The 19,324-nt window shown below is 54.0% G+C and overlaps 8 protein-coding genes across 8 annotated transcripts; 5 read left to right on the forward strand and 3 right to left on the reverse strand.

The window, feature by feature from the left end:
• Window positions 1–1,159: 1,159 nt before the first annotated feature.
• Window positions 1,160–3,160, forward strand: BDZ83DRAFT_566751 (pyoverdine/dityrosine biosynthesis protein; the record flags this gene model as incomplete). The annotated part of the gene is made up of 4 exons (XM_060503882.1): window positions 1,160–1,913; window positions 1,991–2,430; window positions 2,508–2,575; window positions 2,644–3,160. The coding sequence occupies 4 exons, from the start codon at window positions 1,160–1,162 to the stop codon at window positions 3,158–3,160; spliced, it is 1,779 nt and encodes a 592-aa protein (XP_060370288.1).
• Window positions 3,161–3,809: 649 nt separating this feature from the next.
• On the forward strand, window positions 3,810–5,231 carry BDZ83DRAFT_602011 (DJ-1/PfpI family protein). Its single transcript, XM_060507143.1, has 3 exons — window positions 3,810–4,086; window positions 4,176–4,420; window positions 4,559–5,231. The coding sequence occupies exons 1-3, from the start codon at window positions 3,966–3,968 to the stop codon at window positions 5,033–5,035; spliced, it is 843 nt and encodes a 280-aa protein (XP_060370289.1). The 5' UTR covers window positions 3,810–3,965; the 3' UTR covers window positions 5,036–5,231.
• Window positions 5,232–8,255: 3,024 nt separating this feature from the next.
• BDZ83DRAFT_747461 (ubiquitin-like modifier 1) lies at window positions 8,256–9,025 on the reverse strand (the record flags this gene model as incomplete). Its single annotated transcript, XM_060513440.1, has 3 exons — window positions 8,256–8,373; window positions 8,583–8,747; window positions 8,970–9,025. The coding sequence occupies 3 exons, from the start codon at window positions 9,023–9,025 to the stop codon at window positions 8,256–8,258; spliced, it is 339 nt and encodes a 112-aa protein (XP_060370290.1).
• A 561-nt stretch (window positions 9,026–9,586) lies between these two features.
• BDZ83DRAFT_566962 (WD repeat domain-containing protein) lies at window positions 9,587–12,230 on the forward strand (the record flags this gene model as incomplete). The annotated part of the gene is made up of 3 exons (XM_060503904.1): window positions 9,587–9,718; window positions 9,777–12,013; window positions 12,080–12,230. 3 exons carry the CDS (start codon window positions 9,587–9,589, stop codon window positions 12,228–12,230), a joined length of 2,520 nt encoding a protein of 839 aa, XP_060370291.1.
• Window positions 12,231–12,713: 483 nt separating this feature from the next.
• On the reverse strand, window positions 12,714–13,167 carry BDZ83DRAFT_747463 (uncharacterized protein; the record flags this gene model as incomplete). The annotated part of the gene is made up of 2 exons (XM_060513441.1): window positions 12,714–12,967; window positions 13,062–13,167. The coding sequence occupies 2 exons, from the start codon at window positions 13,165–13,167 to the stop codon at window positions 12,714–12,716; spliced, it is 360 nt and encodes a 119-aa protein (XP_060370292.1).
• Window positions 13,168–14,265: 1,098 nt separating this feature from the next.
• BDZ83DRAFT_566731 (RF-1 domain-containing protein) lies at window positions 14,266–14,913 on the forward strand (the record flags this gene model as incomplete). Its single annotated transcript, XM_060503881.1, has 2 exons — window positions 14,266–14,349; window positions 14,533–14,913. The coding sequence occupies 2 exons, from the start codon at window positions 14,266–14,268 to the stop codon at window positions 14,911–14,913; spliced, it is 465 nt and encodes a 154-aa protein (XP_060370293.1).
• Window positions 14,914–15,361: 448 nt separating this feature from the next.
• Window positions 15,362–17,006, reverse strand: BDZ83DRAFT_747465 (actin; the record flags this gene model as incomplete). The annotated part of the gene is made up of 6 exons (XM_060513442.1): window positions 15,362–15,592; window positions 15,648–16,419; window positions 16,481–16,511; window positions 16,610–16,665; window positions 16,814–16,844; window positions 17,000–17,006. 6 exons carry the CDS (start codon window positions 17,004–17,006, stop codon window positions 15,362–15,364), a joined length of 1,128 nt encoding a protein of 375 aa, XP_060370294.1.
• Window positions 17,007–18,321: 1,315 nt separating this feature from the next.
• Window positions 18,322–18,981, forward strand: BDZ83DRAFT_647017 (uncharacterized protein; the record flags this gene model as incomplete). Its single annotated transcript, XM_060510032.1, has 2 exons — window positions 18,322–18,619; window positions 18,734–18,981. 2 exons carry the CDS (start codon window positions 18,322–18,324, stop codon window positions 18,979–18,981), a joined length of 546 nt encoding a protein of 181 aa, XP_060370295.1.
• Between the last annotated feature and the right edge of the window lie 343 nt (window positions 18,982–19,324).

Here is a 19,324-nt window from a genome sequence, read left to right on the forward strand (position 1 = left end):
CTGGCCTCCCCCTCCCGACTAACGACAACGGTCGTTGAACGATGCTGGCAAACGGCTCGTCGTACCCCCACTTTTCATGGACACTTGAATCCTTGCTTGCTTCTCGAGGGGCTGACCATGGAATCTCATCATCAGATGGCCCCTTCCTCGCGTACAAAGTAAGTAGTACGCACCCCAGGCAGCGTATTCGTACCTGTACACAGAACAATGAGCCTGAACGACACCCTGGTCACAGCTCAGTGGGGACACAAGACCTGGATATCTTGTGTTACCGCAAGGAATTCGGTCTTTCTCAGCCAAGGGACAAATGCAAGAGAAGGGAAACAGCACCAAGAGCCCCAAAAAGGAGGAACGAAGGGAAAGATTACGTTCCCTTGTATATTGCCCGCTACAGGCATCTTGTTCATGCCCCCAAGGCCTAAGCTGCGGATTGCTCCTCCTCTTCTACCCAGCATTGGCCCCAGCCCTGCTGCTGTACTTTGTACATGTACAACGATCATAGTTCCTTCTCTCGCATTTCTTCCAAGTCGGGCAAAGGCTTGAATCAGGATTCTTCGGTGATCCCATTTATGCAACCTTCCTGTGGACTAGACTAGGAAGGCATCATCCCCTGTCTCGCCACCTCCTTCTGCTGAAGAACTTCTTGCTAAACCCTCCTCCTTCGGCAACCATCGGGGCTTCCTCGTGTATCTACATCCAGCAGTATCTGTCTTATTTTTGTTCCTTCCTGTGTTGAGCTGACAGCAATCCCACCTGCGTTGAAGCGGCACAAACGCATGCCTCCGCCTCGTTCTCCTCTTGGATCAGTCTTGGTCGTACGGCGGATACACTTCACAGCCGCCTCGGTATTCCTCGAGTTGGAGGAGGACTCCTTTCTCACGCAACATACCTACCAGAACATAATCGTACCACATGAACCCGAAGCCGCATCCAATCAAATTAATCAGGGCCCCAAAGGAACACTTCTAGAAGTATTGGTGCTTTCTCGAATCGCTCGATTACATTGTTGTTTTTAATATTATAATAACCCCCTCGCCGAGGAACCACTGGATTCCCTACCTAATCAACAAGCCACGACATCATCAAGAACCTCTATAATTCCCTAATCACTATTCCAACATCAGACGACTCATATTCTTAATTCTTTATTCTTTTCACAATGGAATTCCCTAATGACGGCAGTTCCATCTTTCACCGATTCCAAGCCGCCTTCGTCCATGACGGGCAAGGGCAGCTGCTATACTGCACCGGGCCGCAGAAAGCCTGCGTGCAGCAGCACTGGGCCTCGTCCATCAGCCACAGCCTCCCCAGCCAGAAGTTCCAGACGGCAAGAGAAACGACAACGGCACCAAGCGAAAATGTGTTCGCAAATCTCGACGGGCCGTTTCAGGGCTCAAAGCTCTATGAGATGCAACAGAGCGGTTCACACACGATGGCGGGCTTCATCATCGACGCCGCCGCTACTTCTCAACAAAACGCAGCCAGCGCACAATTTGATGACTTTTTCGTTCAACTACTCTTAGACCAAGCCGACTTTGCCATCCGCGACCATGAGCGGATGAAGTGTGGTGCTTCTACAGCCTCTCTAACGGACGCCACATACGAGATTGTCAGCCTGTTTGATAGCTTTCTCAGGTATCAGGGCAAGGACGACCAGTGGGAAGCGAGCGGCAAGGCGTATTTCACGGAGCGTGTTCGACACTTCACCTCGCAGCAGGCCAAAATCGAACTCTGTCTTCCTGCGTTCCCGTGTAAATCGTCAAATACCAACAAGGTCCTTGGAAAAGCGCCTGACCGGGGGGAGCAGCTCGCTCTGGAGCGGCTTCACGAGTTTGTAGAGGCTATTGAGAGGGTGTATGAGCCGGGTGCCAAGATGTGGATTATCAGTGACGGTCACGTCTTTAGCGATTGCAGTAAGTCCAACAAAAGCAATGGGAGGGCGTGAAAAAGCAATTTTCCGTGGCTCACACAACTGACATCCCTCACTTAGTCGGAGTCGACGATGAAGATGTCGATGTGTACGGCGAGCAGTTGAAGGAGATGAACCGTACAGTCGGCATGAGCAAAGGCAACACTGACAGAATCGGCTTCAAGTCGCTCGTTGACCTGTTCGAACTCAACGAGTCAAAGTCACAGCACAAGCTCTCGTCTCTGTCAGAGGATCTCAACATCCCCAGCATAGAGCACCACGTTGAGACGAAGCTGACTCTCGAGGCCGAGCTCTGCAGACGGATCCTCATGGCGGCCTGCCAGCCCCAGGAGTCTGCGGTGCGAGCCAAGATCAAGTCGCAGAACCCGGCTATCCTGGCTCTGTATCGCGGGTTCTCGAGGTTCATGCTGGAGGACCTCGAGCTTCACCCTTTCACTCTGGGCATGACGCGAAGTCAGAGGAAGAAGTTGTCGCCCAAGGTGGCGTTTGAGATGATCATGGTAAGCTTGAATTGCTGCACCAATGATGTTACGTCGTGGTTCCCCTTTTGTCTCAGATTGCTGACTATACGAAATAGAGGAACCAAGCATACTCTAACCTAGTCGAGTTGCTTCTTCCTAATCACGTCCGTCTCTCTATCCATGCGTACGTTCTACTCCAAATAATTCTCTTTACGCCTTCATGCTTGAGTCTAATAACTCTTTATCTAATAGCCACAACAACGCCGGTCCTAAATTTGGCATTCAACTCTTTGACCCCGCCGTCGTCCGCGCCGTCGAGGGCCTCTCACCGGACGGGACGCCGATGACCTCCCGTGACCTGCTGCATATCCCGACGCCGTGGCACAACTGTGTCGTCGAGGTGGAGGGCAGCCCCTATCTCCTCGTGACCAAGGCCAGTGTCCCGCGCCAGGCAGTCAGCTTGGGCGCCGTGACCGGTGAAGTCTCTACCAAGAATGCGCCCTGCTTCGTCCTCCGGCCGAAGAAAAGTGGCCCTGCAGCTTCTAAGGGGAGTAACGAGGAAAAAAAAGAAATGGAACAGGAAGAAGTCGTCGTGGCGCCTGTTGCACAGAAACCTGTCGTGACCCCTGCACCGGTCCCAACTCAGAGGCCAAGGGTTGCTGCAAAGGGAAAGGGGCGATTCGACTGGGTTCGGAGGCTGGCTGCGTTCCCAGTCATCGGCTGGCTGGGCATGATTTTCTATCACCGCTTTGTGGAGACGTTTGTTTGAAAATGGGGTATGAATAAAGATAATGGAGTACCTACAACTTGGAGCATGTGAATTGGGCAAATGGGACACTGGGGTGTTATATCAGGCGAATTTTTGTTTAGGTCGATTTTTTGTTTTTTTAACGAAAATGTCTAATCTTCAATCAATCATACTTCAAACAATACTTGCTCATGTCTCTCTACTTATTCCCTGTTGCTGGATCCAGGTTTAGTTTGTCAATGTCACTATACTTGATCAGGATTTCAAGGGTCTTGAGCAAATTACCCAATCCGGTAATGTTCTCAAAAGAGCGCGCCAAGAAGCTCAAGCTGCATCCTCCTTCGAAGAAAACACTCGATCCTTACTAGCAGCGGATCTGGCCCGATGAGATATGTCACCGTAGAGGATTCAACGGGTTGGTAGATCGAATATATCAGTGAGCAACTTTTTGGAAAACATTTCGCCAATCAGATTGTTGCACAACATCAAGGTCCTACCCTAACCCCGGCTCACGAATGACGGACGGGATGGTAGACGCGCATGTAGGGCAAACTGCCAATAAGGCCACCCTTCTGCGGATTCTGTTTCCGGAAATGTTTAGATGAAGTGCTAGGGATGAGTTCCCGGGACATGAGGTTGATGGCCCCTCTTCCCTGTGCCACGGTGAGGCGTGTAAGCATGAGAGGACGTCCGAGCCCGTGTCACGATATAAGCTTGCTCTTCCCCGGATAGACGTGTCACTGTGTAGTAAAGAGAAGCATTACTAGGTCTCTATATCGTTGTTGGATCGGCCGGTATTGACACATTATCGCATTTCTTCGCCAGGATGCTGCTCTCCCATGCTTTGTCTCGACATTGTATCTCCGTGATTGGCCTCTTGTTGGTGTATCTCGTCGCGATGGCCACAGCACACAATGAAACGCAGACCTCTACCAAGGTCAGAGCGTGTAAGTGGTCCTGTTTGCTCTACGATTTGGATTCTGAAAACCTCAGTGTACTAGTCTGCATGGCCTCAGTATTGACAAAGTCACCAAAGGCATCCCTCGCCCTTCGACGACCAGTGCATCATCAACTCCTACATCCACACCAAACCCTCTTCCAAGAAACTTTGGCATGATCATCAACCGGGCCTTTGAGATGCTCGACGTCTTTGGCCCCCTCGACGCCCTCGGGCTGCTGGCCAAAAACCACCAAATGAACTTGTATCTCATCTCTGAGGCAATGGACCCCGTCAGCGTCGAGCCCGTTTCCGCTGCCATGAATGCAAAGAACTCGAGTTTCGTAAGTGACGACCTCCTTGCTCTTTTCCCTATTTCCTGGGTTCGAGTCACTTCTCCCCTCTTTCGACGGAGCATCAGCTTCCGCGCCGAGTTTACGGTCACCCAGTGCTGACGTGAACGCCCTCCGCTGGACGCACAGTTCCCCAAAATCCTCCCAACACACACATACGCGACAGCACCAAAGGACATTGAAGTCCTCATGGTCCCGGGCGGCCTCTGGACGCGCTCGCCCAACCTCAACGCCACAATCGCCTACATCAAGACGACCTACCCGAACCTGCGCTACCTCGTCTCCATCTGCACCGGCGCCTCCGTCGTGGCCCGCGCCGGCGTGCTCGACGGCCGCCGCGCGACGACGAACAAGGCCTCGTGGGCGAGCACCGTCGTCCACGGGCCGCGGACCGAGTGGGTGGCGAAAGCGCGGTGGGTCGTCGACGGCAACGTGTGGACTTCGTCGGGGGTGTCTGCGGGCATCGACGCGACGCTGGCTTTTATCGAAGAGGTGTATGGTGGTGAGGAGGCGGCGTCGATTGCGGATTTGATGGAGTATGAGAGGCATACGGATGCGAGCTGGGATCCTTTCGCTGAGAAGTTTAATGTTACGGATTCGGCATGAGATTAAGAATTGGAAATTGGGTTTGTCCTTATTCATGAGGTGCGAGAAACTTTTGTGTGGGGAAGGGAATTATAACTAGAAATGTAATTAGACTCTGATAATGAGACTCTGTAATTACCTACAACTTCTGATGTGGACGGTGAGTCCAGCAAGTTAGGAAGGGACATAGAAAGGGTCAATCACTAAAGTAGAAACGAAATTGTTCTTGAATAAGAAAAATACTCAATCTTCTTTTCTCTGATTGGGATTATCCACTTGATGCGTTTTGTAATTTAAGTTCTCTACAAGATCCAAGGGAAGCTTCGTTAGTCTTCGCAACTCAGTACTGCCAAATTTCCAAGACTCTGGACATTGAGTTATAGAGTATAACAGTATCAGAGACTCTTCAATCTCGTAGTCTAGTGAGCAACTTTACTCATGGAAATATTTTCTAGTGTCATTTACTATTCAGTGAAAATCGGTATCACTTATTGAGAAGAACTCCGCGAGCAATCTTTTATACCGGTTGACAATCTTGATGGCAGTGTTCAAACTAATGTAGTCTAAAAATGTTTCTCTCATCTCCAACCGAATAAAATGTCCCCCAGGGTAAATGATGTTCAAGAGAAGCTTGCAGTAATCTTCTCAGAAGTATAAAACGATTGCCAATCAGACTCCAGCGCTCCCCTTGTCGTCTGTTTCCTATTCAGACTCAACCTCTGCAACCAAGCAACAAGAAGCTAGCACTAGGACTCTAGCTGGAAGTGCTTTTTTTTTTTTGAACAGAAAACATGCAGACGCAAGTCGTCACAAGAAATAATGGCTAACTACAAGGAAGTTAGGAACGTTCTGCATTGTGCTCCTATGATTGTGGATTGTATCCCAACTGGTCAAAATAGTCAACTCATGATTAATAAACTCCTGGACCTGTATCTTGAAAACGACACCATCTATCAACCATGCAATATGTACTTTGAATGGTTTTGTCTACTATCCGCTCCATTCGCGCTAACTACTCACGTGGGCAGCTCTACATGCGAGTTTTCCTACATCATCCACCCCGATTCCCGCTATCAAACATTGAAGTAAACAAATAACAACTGCCGAATAACCAAGTCCGCTTGTGTAACGTGAGAAAACAACACGTGCTAGACGACTCATCTTTCTCCCCACATGTCTGACCCTCAAACAACTCGCCGCGTGGTATTCGATCGTACGTCCATTGCTGTGTTCCATTCCTTGTTCTCCAGTCCTACAAAAGGTTCCACATCCTGCTACTACATTATTAGTTTTGGTACGAGTAGCATTGCACAGAAACCACCAGCAGGATCTGGAACAACCGCCTGAAAAAGGCCGACAGGCAACCCAAAAGCAGAGGCAGCAGAAGCAGCAGCAGAAGCAGTAGTCGTACCTGGTAAACAGTAAACTGCGGCCGCAGAAGGTCCCAACTCCTGTAAGACGTGAAGCAAGCTAGTCTCAGTTGTATTGCTATTTACGTTCCGCTCACCCCATTCTCACGTTCCACAAATGTCGTGTCTCTAGCGCCTCTCTCACCTGAGCTTGAACAGGGCATACTTTATATCCGGACATGCTTAGTAGAAGAACGTTATGAACCGTCCCTAGTGCCGTTGCGTTAATGAATGTACGGAATCCTCTGCAGATGCGACGGTAACAATCTTGGGAGTCTTGGACATTTGGGAAATCAGAGACATCTCCAAGGAATTCAAGAAAAAGAGGGTATTCGTCCATATCGAGCAAAAGTTACGAGAAGTGTCTGCCATGTGTGTGGGGGTCCTACAGCTACGTGCGTATCTCCAGACGAGGCATGAGTTCCTTGGTTCCTTCGAGAACATATGGAGCCTGTGTGTTTTAATCTTCTTCCCTGTCTGGTCCCTTTTGTAATTGTTTGGTATCCGTACGTACATACATAGACGAGAGGAAGAGTGTGTGCGAGAGAGAGAGAGAGGGGGGAGAGCGGATTTGGGCCATTAGGATCGCACGCGCGGGATGCAACTGTCCCCATTTGCTTTTTCCTGCAGCCCGGTGGGAAGCCGAAGACGTGCAGCGCAGAGCACAAATGGACGTGCGCAGCATATTGAAATTTCCCCAAAATAAGAGATGGGGATGGATTGCCGGGCTGCATCATCACAGCTGCAAATGCACACCATCGGATCACCGTGACGGACCCCTTCTTTCTTCACCGCCTCCGTCTTCAAGTGCCCGCACGCCGGGGGAAGGGTCCGGAGGAGGGAGGAGCCGGCAATCTCGCGCCCCTCGCCGCGAGCAAGCGAGTTGGGCTTGTGGCTGGCGGCTCAACAGAAGCTTCTTGGTGAAGGCCTCGTTTAGAGGTGCATTGTGGCACATTTCCGTTGCCCGTTACGGTGCAGCAGCGTCGATGTACAGATATGGAACCCGCTGATCCAGTCCAATCCTCCATCTTCTCGGCCGCAAAGCTAGTGAACAATTGGATGTGAACCCTTGACCGCCCCGACCGTCGACATTCGCCCTGCGTGGCGCCAACACACTTCTTAATCTTGCCAGAGTTGCGCTATCCGTCTTTCGTGATAGTTCAGGGTGGCGCGCGGCAGGGCATGCGACTTTGACAGGCTTCCCGGAGGCCCATCCCGCTAGGCGTCCCATCATCGACGTTGCATACCGTTATTTACTAGGAGAGATTAGATGATGGCGAAAGCAACTCAGGGCGACTGGGGGGAGCCAAGCCAAGGTGCAAGGGGAACACGAGGGGTGAAGAGCTGCCGCCACGATGCGACCACGAGACATGCGGCAAGCAAGGTGCTGGCAGTGGCAGGGCGGCGGGGGTCAGGGGTGAATATCTCCCGGGACGTTTCATTGCGTCGACGGCGCGCATGACGAAAGGATGACTCCGTAGGGTTGAGGTGTATTTGTAGCAGCGTAATAAGACCAACGGCGGAAGCACGAGTTGCATCTCCCCGTGCCGGGGCCGGGGGGAAGAGAGGCGCCGGGTCAACGGCTACGGCCGCAGACTAATCGAGGCGATGCAATGCGGCTGCACGAAGCGAGAGAGGAGAGGGCGTCTGAGTTTCAACGTCGTTCTATCGTTGCCGGGCCCCCGGGGAAAGGTAGTAGGCTTGGGAGTGGAAGGATGCATCCTGCTAGTTCAGGGGACCCAGAGATACGGCCGGAACACTTGCAGGGCCCCTCTTGTTGAAAGGAGGAGTCATTGGCCCGCGAAAAAGGTCACCCACGCCCCCCTCTCCATCTAACCTCCATGAAGCGTCGAGACGAAGAGGATATTGTCACCGTTTTGGACTTCGTACGCCTCCTCTCCTTCGAGCTCCCAGTCCGCGTCATTGATGAGGGCAAGGATGCCAGGGCGACTAGAGAGACCTCATTAGCGTTGCATTCGATATAGCTACTCTGCACGTTCATCGCAGATTTTGAGAAAGACTCCAGAGTGACGATATACGGCGTGCATAGGACAGGACGTTGGGGTGAGAATAGGAGAAACAGAGAGCCAGGCGAGGCCGAAATGAAGATATGCCCAAGGATGGAGACGGCGCGTGGGTGATGCGACTCTAAGACGTACAGATGACCATCTAGGACGAAAAGCTCCTGTCTGGAGTCCTTCATCGTGTTCTCGCAGAGATACTTGATGAGAAAGGCAATAGTTGCGGGCTTGCCGTCCTTGTTCACCGCCGGGATGGAGAGAGCGTGACGCCGCTGATCAGAGAAGAGCATCTCCAGGCCGCCGCTGCCCACCAGGTACCACGTCAGTTATGCATTCGTTCCTGAATGATCTATGCAAGATGCAAATAAAATCGTCCTCGGATCGACCCCGTCAGCCTGCGTAGAAAGGTCTCAGGGCAAAGTCCGGGAGACGGGACCGGTCCAGAAGAAACACCTTGCTTGAGCCACAGGATGGAATAGAAGAGAGATGAGAGTACAGAGAGGTGAGCGGAGAATGGAGACTCACGAGAACTCGACGACGACGGCGATCTTCTCCCCCGCATCTGCAGCTTCTGCGGTCATTTCTTTTCTTTTGCGAGGCTTGGTACTATAAATCTCCCACGATACCCAAAGTGCCGGCAGCTGCGAGACGTCGGAGAATAGATGAAGAATGTGAGATGTAATGGTAATAAAGTTTGTTTGCTTGTCAGATTGAAGCGCGGCACGGCACGGACAAGTGTGAGAAAGATGCGATGGAAGGATGGATGGATGGCACGTCAGGCGTCTGTAAGGCACTGGGTACCTTACCTAGGTAGGTACACTGTCAAGTGTTGGGGAGGGACGAAGGCCCTGAGCAGGCGGGCATCACTGGATCAGGTAGTCGGGCTAGGCGCCCCGATGGCAAGCGCAAGCCTCTACCGGTTACCTGTGGAGCCAACGGTGCGGCGGCTCAAGCGCTGTAAGGCGGGCAGGCAAACAGGCGCCCCCCGAGAGATGCCCCGCCCCCACTAAGAAATTTTCAACTTCACCTCTTGACTGTGAGCCGTGAGCCAATCACATTGCCGCATTTTGTCAACCCTCAGAGTCACTCCTCGACGCAGCATCTCCAAGCGACGACGAAGGAGACGAAGAGAAAGAGACAAGATGGCTGGCACACAGCCCTCAATAGAGTATCTGTCAACAGGAGCCAACAGGCAGACTGCCGTCGCCGACTGGAGCCCATGTGGTCTTCTTGCCTTTGGCGCTGACTGCAACATTGCCTTGTGGGCGCCGTCTGTAAGCCCTTCTCCCAGTCCGCTGCTCTACAACCTGATGCTGATGATTCATAAATCAGTCACAAAATGCAGAGGGCATCACAACTCTCCTGAGTGGGCACAAGGAGGTTGTCAAAGCAGTCAAATTTTTGCCCCAAGTGGACGGCGAAGACCGCAAGCTCCTCATCAGTGGCTCAGATGACCAAACACTCAAGATCTGGGCAGTGGACCCAAAGACGAACCAAGGGGAGTGCATTCAGACGATACACAATCATTCGGCACCCGTGAACTGTATCGCCATCCTGCGGTCCAAGGGGACCCATAAGCAGGTTCTTCTGGCTTCAGGGGCTGCCGACGCAACCATCAAGATCTGGAAGCTTGACAGCAGTCAGCTACAGCTGCGCCAGACTATCAAAACCGCCCCCAAGTACTTTCTCCTATGCTTGGCTCTCACAGCGCTCGACGAGGCCGAAGATGTGTTTGTCTTGGCCGCAGCAGGAACAAAAACGTTTGTGCAAATATTCGTCGCCGCTGCTGACGATGAGACCGTCGACTTCAAGCTCCAGGCTACTCTATCGGGCCACGAAGGCTGGATACGATCCCTGGAGTTCACGTGGGAGAAGACGGAGGCGAATAGTGACCTGCTCCTCGCCTCGGCTAGTCAAGACAAGTATGTCAGACTATGGCGTCTGCACTTGGGCAAGGAATTGCCGTCACTCGCCGCGGAAGGCTCAGATCCTCTAAGCGGTGCCTATCTGCCGGGCAAGTCTCCCTCAAATAAGGCCCACCGGCTTCAGTCCGCCGGCAAGGACTTCTCCATCACCTTCGAGGCCCTCCTCCTCGGCCACGAAGACTGGATCTACAGCGCAAAGTGGTTCACTAGCCGTGAATGCAAGCTTCAGCTGCTTTCCACTTCCGCAGACAACTCTCTCGCCATGTGGGAGGCCGACAGCACCTCCGGTATCTGGGTCAGCATGGTCAGGCTAGGCGAGATCAGCAGAGAGAAGGGCGCGACGACGGCGACGGGCAGCATCGGCGGCTTTTGGACAGGTCTCTGGGCACCCGACGGCAAGTCCGTCGTCTGCCTGGGCAGGACGGGCAGCTGGCGCCGCTGGGTTTACGACGATGAGCGTGATCAGTGGAGGAACGCCATCGCCGTCAGTGGCCACACTAGAACCGTCACGGGCATCGCGTGGTCCCGCGATGGGGATTATCTCATGTCCACGAGTTCGGATCAGACAACACGTCTCCACGCCCGTTGGAAACGCGGTGATGCCGTCATTGGCGCCCGCTCGTGGCATGAGATGTCCCGTCCCCAGATCCACGGCTACGACCTCAACTGTATCGACACTTTGGGCGCCTCCCAGTTCGTCTCAGGCGCCGACGAGAAGCTCATGCGCGTCTTCAGCGAGCCGCGCGCCGTCGCCAAGATGCTCCAGACCCTGGGCGGGATCGAGAGCGGCGCACCCGCGGAATCTATGCCAGATGGCGCCAACATGCCCGTGCTAGGCCTCTCCAATAAGGCCATCGACGCCGTCGACGACGACCAGGAAGTCCAAGCCGACGATCAGTACGACCGCGAAGCCGTCGACCCGGCGACCGTTGTCCGCAAGTCCATGCTCGACATTGACCACCCGCCCTTTGAAGAGTCTCTTTCGCGGCACACCCTCTGGCCGGAGACGGAGAAGCTTTACGGCCATGGCTACGAAATCTCCTGTCTGGCCGCCAGCCACGACGGCAAGCTCATCGCTAGCGCCTGCAAGGCGAGCTCTCTCAACCATGCTGTCATCCGCGTCTTTGAGACGGAGCGCTGGACCGAGGTCAGGCCACCGCTGGCGGCGCACACTCTGACCGCCACGAGGCTGCGGTTCTCCTCGGACGACCGCTTCCTCCTCAGCGTGGGCAGAGACCGACAGTGGGCCGTCTTCGAGCGTGGAAGTGACGGGCAGCAGTATTCCCTCCTTCAGGCGAACCCCAAGGGCCACACGCGCATGATTCTCGACGCCGCGTGGGCGCCTCTGTCGACGAGTGATGGTAGCAGCAGTAGGGTGTTTGTTACGGCGGGACGTGACAAGAACGCCAAGGTTTGGGTTGGCAAAGAGGCCGCAAAGGATGAGCAAGGCGTCAGCAAGATCGAGTTCACGTTAGCTTCGAGTATTGCCTTTGACGGGCCCGTCACGGCTGTCGACTTCCTCGGCAGACGAGGTGCCGGTGGCGAGCTCGCCCTTGCCGTCGGCACCGAGTCTGGCAAGATCTCTCTTTGCACGCTGACCCCTGAGACGTTCCAGCCGGCCGGCACACTCCAGCTTTCGTCGAGGTAAGTTTCCCCTTGTCACTCTGTTTAACGTAACTTGAACATCGCAGCTGACCTCTCACCTCGAAGCCTATGCCTCCCGAAACCCGTTTCGCAACTCGCATGGCGACCATCAAAGAGCGATAGCAGCACAGACGAATTAGGCATCGCAGGTGAAGACAGTTCCTTGCGGGTATACAGCTTCACAGGACTAGGGGCGCCGTCCAAGTCCGACGAATGAATGAAATGAATTCGACGTTTTGAAGCACACGCGTTCCTACTCCAGTAGACGCTCAAAAGATCTTCTAGAACCGAGTCCTATGCATGCATGTATGGATATGAATTAAAAGACACGCGTGGCCGCATGTGATGCGAGTTTATAGTATGTTAATGTATATGCCTTTTCGTATCTGAACCGGAACTGAGCTTGGTTCATATCAAAAAGAAACTCCGAATGAAACGCCCGCACCAGAAGCGAATAAACGACACTTCGCGCGCGCAACATGCGACACGCCCTTCGAGCTCTTCATCGGGCGGTCTGGTCGTCCATGTTTCGCCATTAAGATCCTCCTCTCCCACTCCCTCGTTCGTTCTCTTACCCTCCCTTCTTTTCCCATTCGTTCATTCGGCATGCATCGTTGTCATGTCATAGAAAATTGTCGGCTGGCCTGCGTGCGTGCGTGGCGAGGAACGCAGGAACTTCTCTTCCATGAAAGGAAAATCTTTACAACTCCTTGACGAGCTCGACAGTCTGCTGAGCCAGCGCGGCCGCAGTGGTACCCGTCTTCTCGGCCATCAGCACGCTCTCGACTGCTGCCTTTGTGAACTCGACGGCGTCCACCACGGTGTCGACGACGGCGTCGATCGGGTCGCCGTGCATGTAGAACCAGGCGCGGCTCATGAGGAAGGCGATGTGCTGGGGTAGGTAGAGGACGGTGGCGATGATTGTCAAGCTGCTTAGGAGGAAGAGGACGGTGTCTGCAAGAAGGGAGTTGTTAGCCGGAGGGATTCTTCGTAGGGGAGGAAATGAGGTGGCGGCGGCGGTTTGTCGTCGCGAGATAGGTTCACGTACAAAAGATGAACTTTTCCAGGGGCGTAAAGATGTACACGCTGAAGGTGACCTCGATCTGGTACTGCTTCAGGTGCAGCCACTTGCTGAAGGACTGGAGAGCCGACATTTTGTTGTTTTCTCGTAAATTCCCAAATGAATGATCCAGGTTTTCTCTAAGGTTTAGGGGAGGAGGCTTCGCTCGCTTTGTTCTCGCGGCGTTTGACGGAGGTTGAAAGTCGCGGCGGCGGTCACGGGTAACCAAAAAAAGGAGGTGGTCGATTTCTCGAAGGGACGTTCGTTGCGGTAAGGATTAAAAGGCTCTACTCTGCCAATTCGTTTATAAATGCCGTGTTGACGTCCGTCGTTACGAGATCTCGAACAACCTCTGTAAAATCCGTCTTTTGAGGCGAAGAGGAGGCAGATCCAAGGGAAGTTTGCGGGTTGAGAAAAGGCGAACTCTCAGGATATCATCCGAGGACGGGGTCTGCGCGGGACGGGGGGGGAGGGAATCTTATCAGTGAAATTGGTGGCCCGCCCACGCGACAAAACAAGCAGCAGTGACTGAGCAAAGCACCACCGCCAAAAAGCTGTACCCGACAGATCCGCAGGGGAAGAAAGCACTGACGGGGAAAGGAGAGAAAGAAAGGTTCCACACTGCCAGCAAAGTAAAAGTGGGGGTTTAATCTACAGGTCGCCTTCCAGTAAAGAGTGAGTAGATTCAACCTCTCATTGGTCGCCTCACCTGCCCAAAAACTTCCGAACTAGCAGTTCAGCACAACTTCTCAACACCTGGACGCCTGGCTACCTACCTTAATCGTCATGCACCTCCCGTTCGGCCTCCAGCCGTCTGCCGGCTGCTGACACTCCACATCCGAACCGGCCCATCCTGGAAATACCGCCCGGCCCACCACGCGCGCCGTGAACGCAACGAACCTCGAACCTGGCGAAACCTCACCAGCAAGCCTCACCTCGATCCTCACCCATATCACCGCCAACACTCCGCAAACCCACGGACAATGGCCCGGCGCGCGCGATGCCTCCCCCTCTACCCCTTCTAACCCGTCTACCCCTCCTGGCGGGCGCATCCAACGCCAATGCCTTTATGCGCCGAGGCCTTGGTATGCCTACGACGGCGAGGCCGGCGCTGCTGCTGCTGCTGTCACTCCCATTGCCCCTCGTCGCCCTCTTCAGCGCATCTCCCTCCTCGTCGCTAAAGAGGCACCAGATGCCACCTCGGCCCCAACCCCCTCCAGACTCCGATATTGAGGAGTCCTACCTCAAAGGCAGCGGGCCGGGTGGCCAGAAGATTGTACGTGTAAAACCCACTGACCTGAGTCCTACCTTGGCCCCTTTGCTCGTCCCTTCTACCAACCCATGCAATGCAATGCGGCCGGCCCTCGAGCTTGATGCGACTCGATTTAGACCGCATGACTGACTAGGAGCTTCCCTCCCATCACGTTCTTTCTTGCTAACCACCCCACCTTTCCTACAGAACAAGACGAGCTCGGCCGTGCAGCTCAAACACATACCCACTGGCATAGTCGTCAAGTCCCAAGCCACCCGATCCCGATCCCAGAATCGCAAGATTGCCCGCGAAATCTTGGCCGAAAATATTGACAACTTGCAGAATGGCGACCAAAGTCGTGCCGCCATTGTTGGCGATGTGAAGCGCAAAAAGGCCGCCAGTGCATCCAAGAAGAGCAAGAGAAAATACCGCCAGCTTGAAGAGGAAAAAGCAAATAGTGAGGCGAGCGATGATGGAACTAGTGAAGAGGCCGTTCAAGACGAGACGAACGGCGACCCAAGCTCTGAGGAAGTAAAGACCTCCCTTACAGGTGATCCTGGCTCCACTGTACAAAGTACAAATACATAGTACCTCACATGACTTGTTCCCCTAGAGCAACATCTGTATCAATAGATCGGTCCATTTCTACTCCTGGCTAAAACATTCTCGTGAAATTATAACATCACTAAAAAAGCGAGTGTGCGAAACTCGGGAACAGTAAGCAAAGTGTATTGTATGATCGACCTCAGTTGCAGACGTATCCGCCCCTATACGCGCCCACGCGCACCCTGCTACAAAACAAGGACCAAATCTTTCTGGAGAAGGGTCGACCCAAACTTCTTGACCATGTCAACAACTTTTCGCCAATATAAGACCTGACTGCGGTATATGCAACGCCCTGGAGACCTTGCACCGGTCGTTGCCTCTTTGGAATCGATGTGTTTTCGGAAGGGCGAGAATGTGGTTCGGGAAGTAAGACGCTGTTTGTCATCAGTATTTACCGCATGCTTCCGTTTCGCTCCGCCGTCGACTTACCTTAGAAGCACTTGCGGTGGACAATGGAGGGACCGCTCTCGTCGTACTCCTGCTTGGAGATCCACATCTGCTGGAAGGTAGACAGGGAGGCCAAGATGGAACCACCGATCCAGACGGAGTACTTGCGCTCGGGGGGAGCGATGATCTTGACCTTCATGGAGGAAGGAGCAAGAGAAGTAATCTCCTTCTGCATACGGTCGGAGAGACCAGGGTACATGGTGGTACCACCAGACTGTAGATTCATTAGTTGCTGTAGCTAAATTCTGGGACCGCCGTAGAAAACATACCATGACAATGTTGCCGTACAGATCCTTACGGACATCGACATCGGACTTCATGATGGAGTTGAAGACGGTGACGTGGATGCCGCCAGACTCAAGACCAAGGACGGAAGGAGCGAACAGAGCCTCAGGAGCACGGAAACGCTCGTTGCCGATGGTGATGACCTGTCCGTCGGGAAGCTCGTAGGACTTCTCCAAGCTGGAGGACTGGGAAGCGGTCTGGAGCTCCTGCTCGAAGTCGAGGGCGACGTAGCAGAGCTTCTCCTTGATGTCACGAACGATTTCACGCTCGGCAGTGGTGGAGAAGGAGTAACCGCGCTCAGCGAGAATCTTCATGAGGTAGTCGGTCAAGTCACGACCAGCCATGTCGACACGGGCAATGGCCTGGGGAAGAGCGAAACCCTCGTAAATGGGGACAACGTGGGTGACACCGTCACCGGAGTCGAGGACGATACCGGTGGTACGACCGGAGGCGTACAGAGACAGGACGGCCTGGATAGAGACGTAGAACGCGGGGGCGTTGAAGGTCTCGAAGACGATCTGGGTCATCTTCTCTCTGTTGGACTTGGGGTTGATGGGGGCCTCAGTCAAGAGGACGGGGTGCTCCTCGGGGGCGACACGCAGCTCGTTGTAGAAGGTGTGATGCCAAATCTTCTCCATGTCATCCCAGTTGGTGACGACACCGTGCTCGATGGGGTAGCGGAGCGTCAGGATACCACGCTTCGACTGTGCCTCATCACCGACGTAGGAGTCCTTCTGGCCCATACCAATCATGATACTGTGCACGTGTTAGGTCGCGGCGCGGGAAGTGGCATTGCCGCAGCAAGAGAAAAACCTACCCATGGTGACGGGGGCGACCGACAATGGAGGCTGAGAGACGGTTAGAATCAGCATTCTCGAGTGTGGGTGACCGAAATCGTGTGCCCCTGACGGAGAAGATTGCTTTCTGCGGATGAGGGGGAACTTACGGAAGACAGCTCTGGGCGCATCGTCACCGGCGAAACCGGCCTTGCACATACCCGAACTGGAAACAAGTCAGAACCAAACTCCTTGTAGGATATATTGTATCGATGGATCATATGCCAATGGGTTATCGGGAGGGCTGACGATTGGCCAGATCCCTTTGAGGGCCCAGGAGGCGGAATGGTCGGTGAGACGGCGGGGAAGCTTACCCATTGTCGATAACGAGGGCGGCGACCTCCTCTGCAGAGATCCATGTTAGCAAGTGAGGCAGAAGAAGGACGAATATTGATGGACTCAAGCATCGCGACTCCGATGAGGCCAGGGGATGTGAGGCGGCGTCGGAGTCGTGGAGCAGGGAGTGAATTGCTGGCAGAGATGGAGATGGCGTCACGTACCTTCCATTTTGAATTAGGATGTGGGTGAGGACTGGAAAAATAGAAGAAAGATAGATGAAAACGAAGACAGCTCACTCGATTCCGGAATCGTAGGAGCGAGATGGAACTGGCAAAAGTCCTGAGCGGATGGCAAAGAACTTGGGAGAGGACGTCGTTGGGTGGTGAGGTCGAAAGTGGGAAAGGTTACGGGAAGATGAGAGGTAGTCGATTTTGGGTGGAGGAGGGGGGAAGAAGGAGAAGAGTGGGAATGGCAGGCACAGTGCGGTGAGCGCTGGCTTTGCCTCCTCGGCGTTTCGTTGGCTGCTGCGATTTGTCTGGCGGGCCAGGTTTCGATGTCAGAAAGCAGCTGGAGACCTAACCCGACTTGTGGGTGAGCAAATGGACGTGGTGAGGTGGGCAGCAGGCTGGGCAGGAGCGTAAGGTAGAACAGGTGGCAGAAAGTGGCAGCGCCGCCCCGGGGATTGAGTTGCCGCTTTAACAAAGGAATGAGAAACCCCATTAGGAGCATTGGGAGGCTGCGCGTTCTCTGTCTCTCTCTCTCTCTCTCTCACTCTCGCCTCTTTCTCCCCCGTCCTCTTCGGGGATGGCCCGTGCTTTTGCTCCTTTGCTGCTCGGGGGGGCTAACTGCGTAGGACTGGCAAAGTAGTGTGGTGGGGTACGGGAGGGAACACACTTCACTCACTCACCCTTTTTTTTTTGGTGATACTGGGGTGCGAAGGCAAAGAGGAACCTCTGATATTGCAGAGGAGATGCGCGACCCTCCGACTTTCCGTATCGTCTTCTTCTCTCCGGCTTGGACCGCTGATTCCGGTGGCTAAAGTCGAATTGGGGGTCGTGCCTTCAATTCGGTCTGGGTGCTGGTGGGCAATGCGAATATCCTGTCGATAATCGGATAAATACACTTTTACTGAATTCTCGAGGCAGGTACTGAATCCGAACGAATTGTTCCTCGGTCTTTCCTTACTGTACTCAATACAGAGAAGATACATACCAACAAGAAGCCCGTCAGTCTCCGTGCCTTATCTATCACTTCAAGCCACCAGGCAGTGACAATTCAAACAAAGAGCATTCGTCACCCTATCCGTCAGTCGCCATCTGCTCTCCAGGCAGCTTGAAACCGACGGTGAGAGGTGCTCACCTAATACCCTTCAGCTCTCCACGGCCTCGACCACGGACCAATCGAGCCAAGCCACGGGCCCTACAGTGCGCAATTATCAATCCGACTGTGACGCCTCTATTATCTTCAAGGCCATCCCCACATCCACCACCTGCACGCACGCTACGGTCTAAATGAGAATACAAGGTTGACCCAGGCCAAGAGCATGGGATCATGGGAGCCAGCCTGGCCGAGATCATCTCGCGCCGGAGAGCAGTTGGACAGGGAGGACAGCATTGCGGCACGGCAGATAGCTCACACAGTATCGCCAATCCATCCCATCTCCTCATGGACTGTGGAACGGAGGGCCGCTCCTCGACGCCCACGTGAGACTCTCAACAAGATTCCCGCCGCGGCCGCCTGGTTCATGCTCGATGGCGGCGGGCGGATTTGCGCCAGCAAACCGCATGCCAGCCGTCCTATTGCTCGTCCATTCGCCCACGAGTCGTACGTCATCTTGTTCCGTAAGCAGCAAAGACACGGGCAAAGGTGCCAAGCAGGCATAGGCAATCTATTTTGGTTCACAGCACTATTACCTGCCTCCTCCCCGTCGTCTGCATAGCATAGATAGCATGTAGGGACCGCGGAAGCAAAGGCGGTGACAAACGGATACGGAAGCACAGCAGACGGACCAGGCAGTCTGGCAGATACATCCAGGCACCCCGAAGCCGACACCACCGAACGACGGGCCTACCAAGCTGCCTGCTGCAAGGGCTGTACTCTCCTGGACACGGCTCGATGGGGTCGCGGCTCTGGTGGTTCAAATTGCGTACCCGCGTATGGACGCCTTTTGCGGGAACGAGAGCCCGGGGTCCTAGGGGGCTGATTGGCATGGGATTTTCGGATGCCAGCCTCGCATATCGCATCTCGCATACAACCTCTGGGCTGGAACCTCGTTCACGGGCTCGCTCTCGTCTTCGACATGTACCTGCCTATGCGTGCTGTGTCCAGAAACTGTGTTTCGAGCTTTGTGTGGAAAGCCGAACAAGAAACAGCGCGGGCGACAACTACACGCCGTGCTACGTTTCCAGTGTGGCTGAGCTGGGAGCTCCGGGTTGCCGGGCGGCGTCTCCGTTGATCGGGTTCTTTTAGCACAGATCGGATAAGAGAATACGGCGGAAGCTGTAACCTGTCATCTGCGGCGAGGACGCTATGTCTGATTGCTGCAT

Source organism: Colletotrichum acutatum, assembly GCF_030867785.1.
Source record: "Colletotrichum acutatum strain CBS 112980 chromosome Unknown BDZ83scaffold_7, whole genome shotgun sequence".
Classification (NCBI taxonomy): Eukaryota; Fungi; Ascomycota; class Sordariomycetes; order Glomerellales; family Glomerellaceae; genus Colletotrichum; species Colletotrichum acutatum.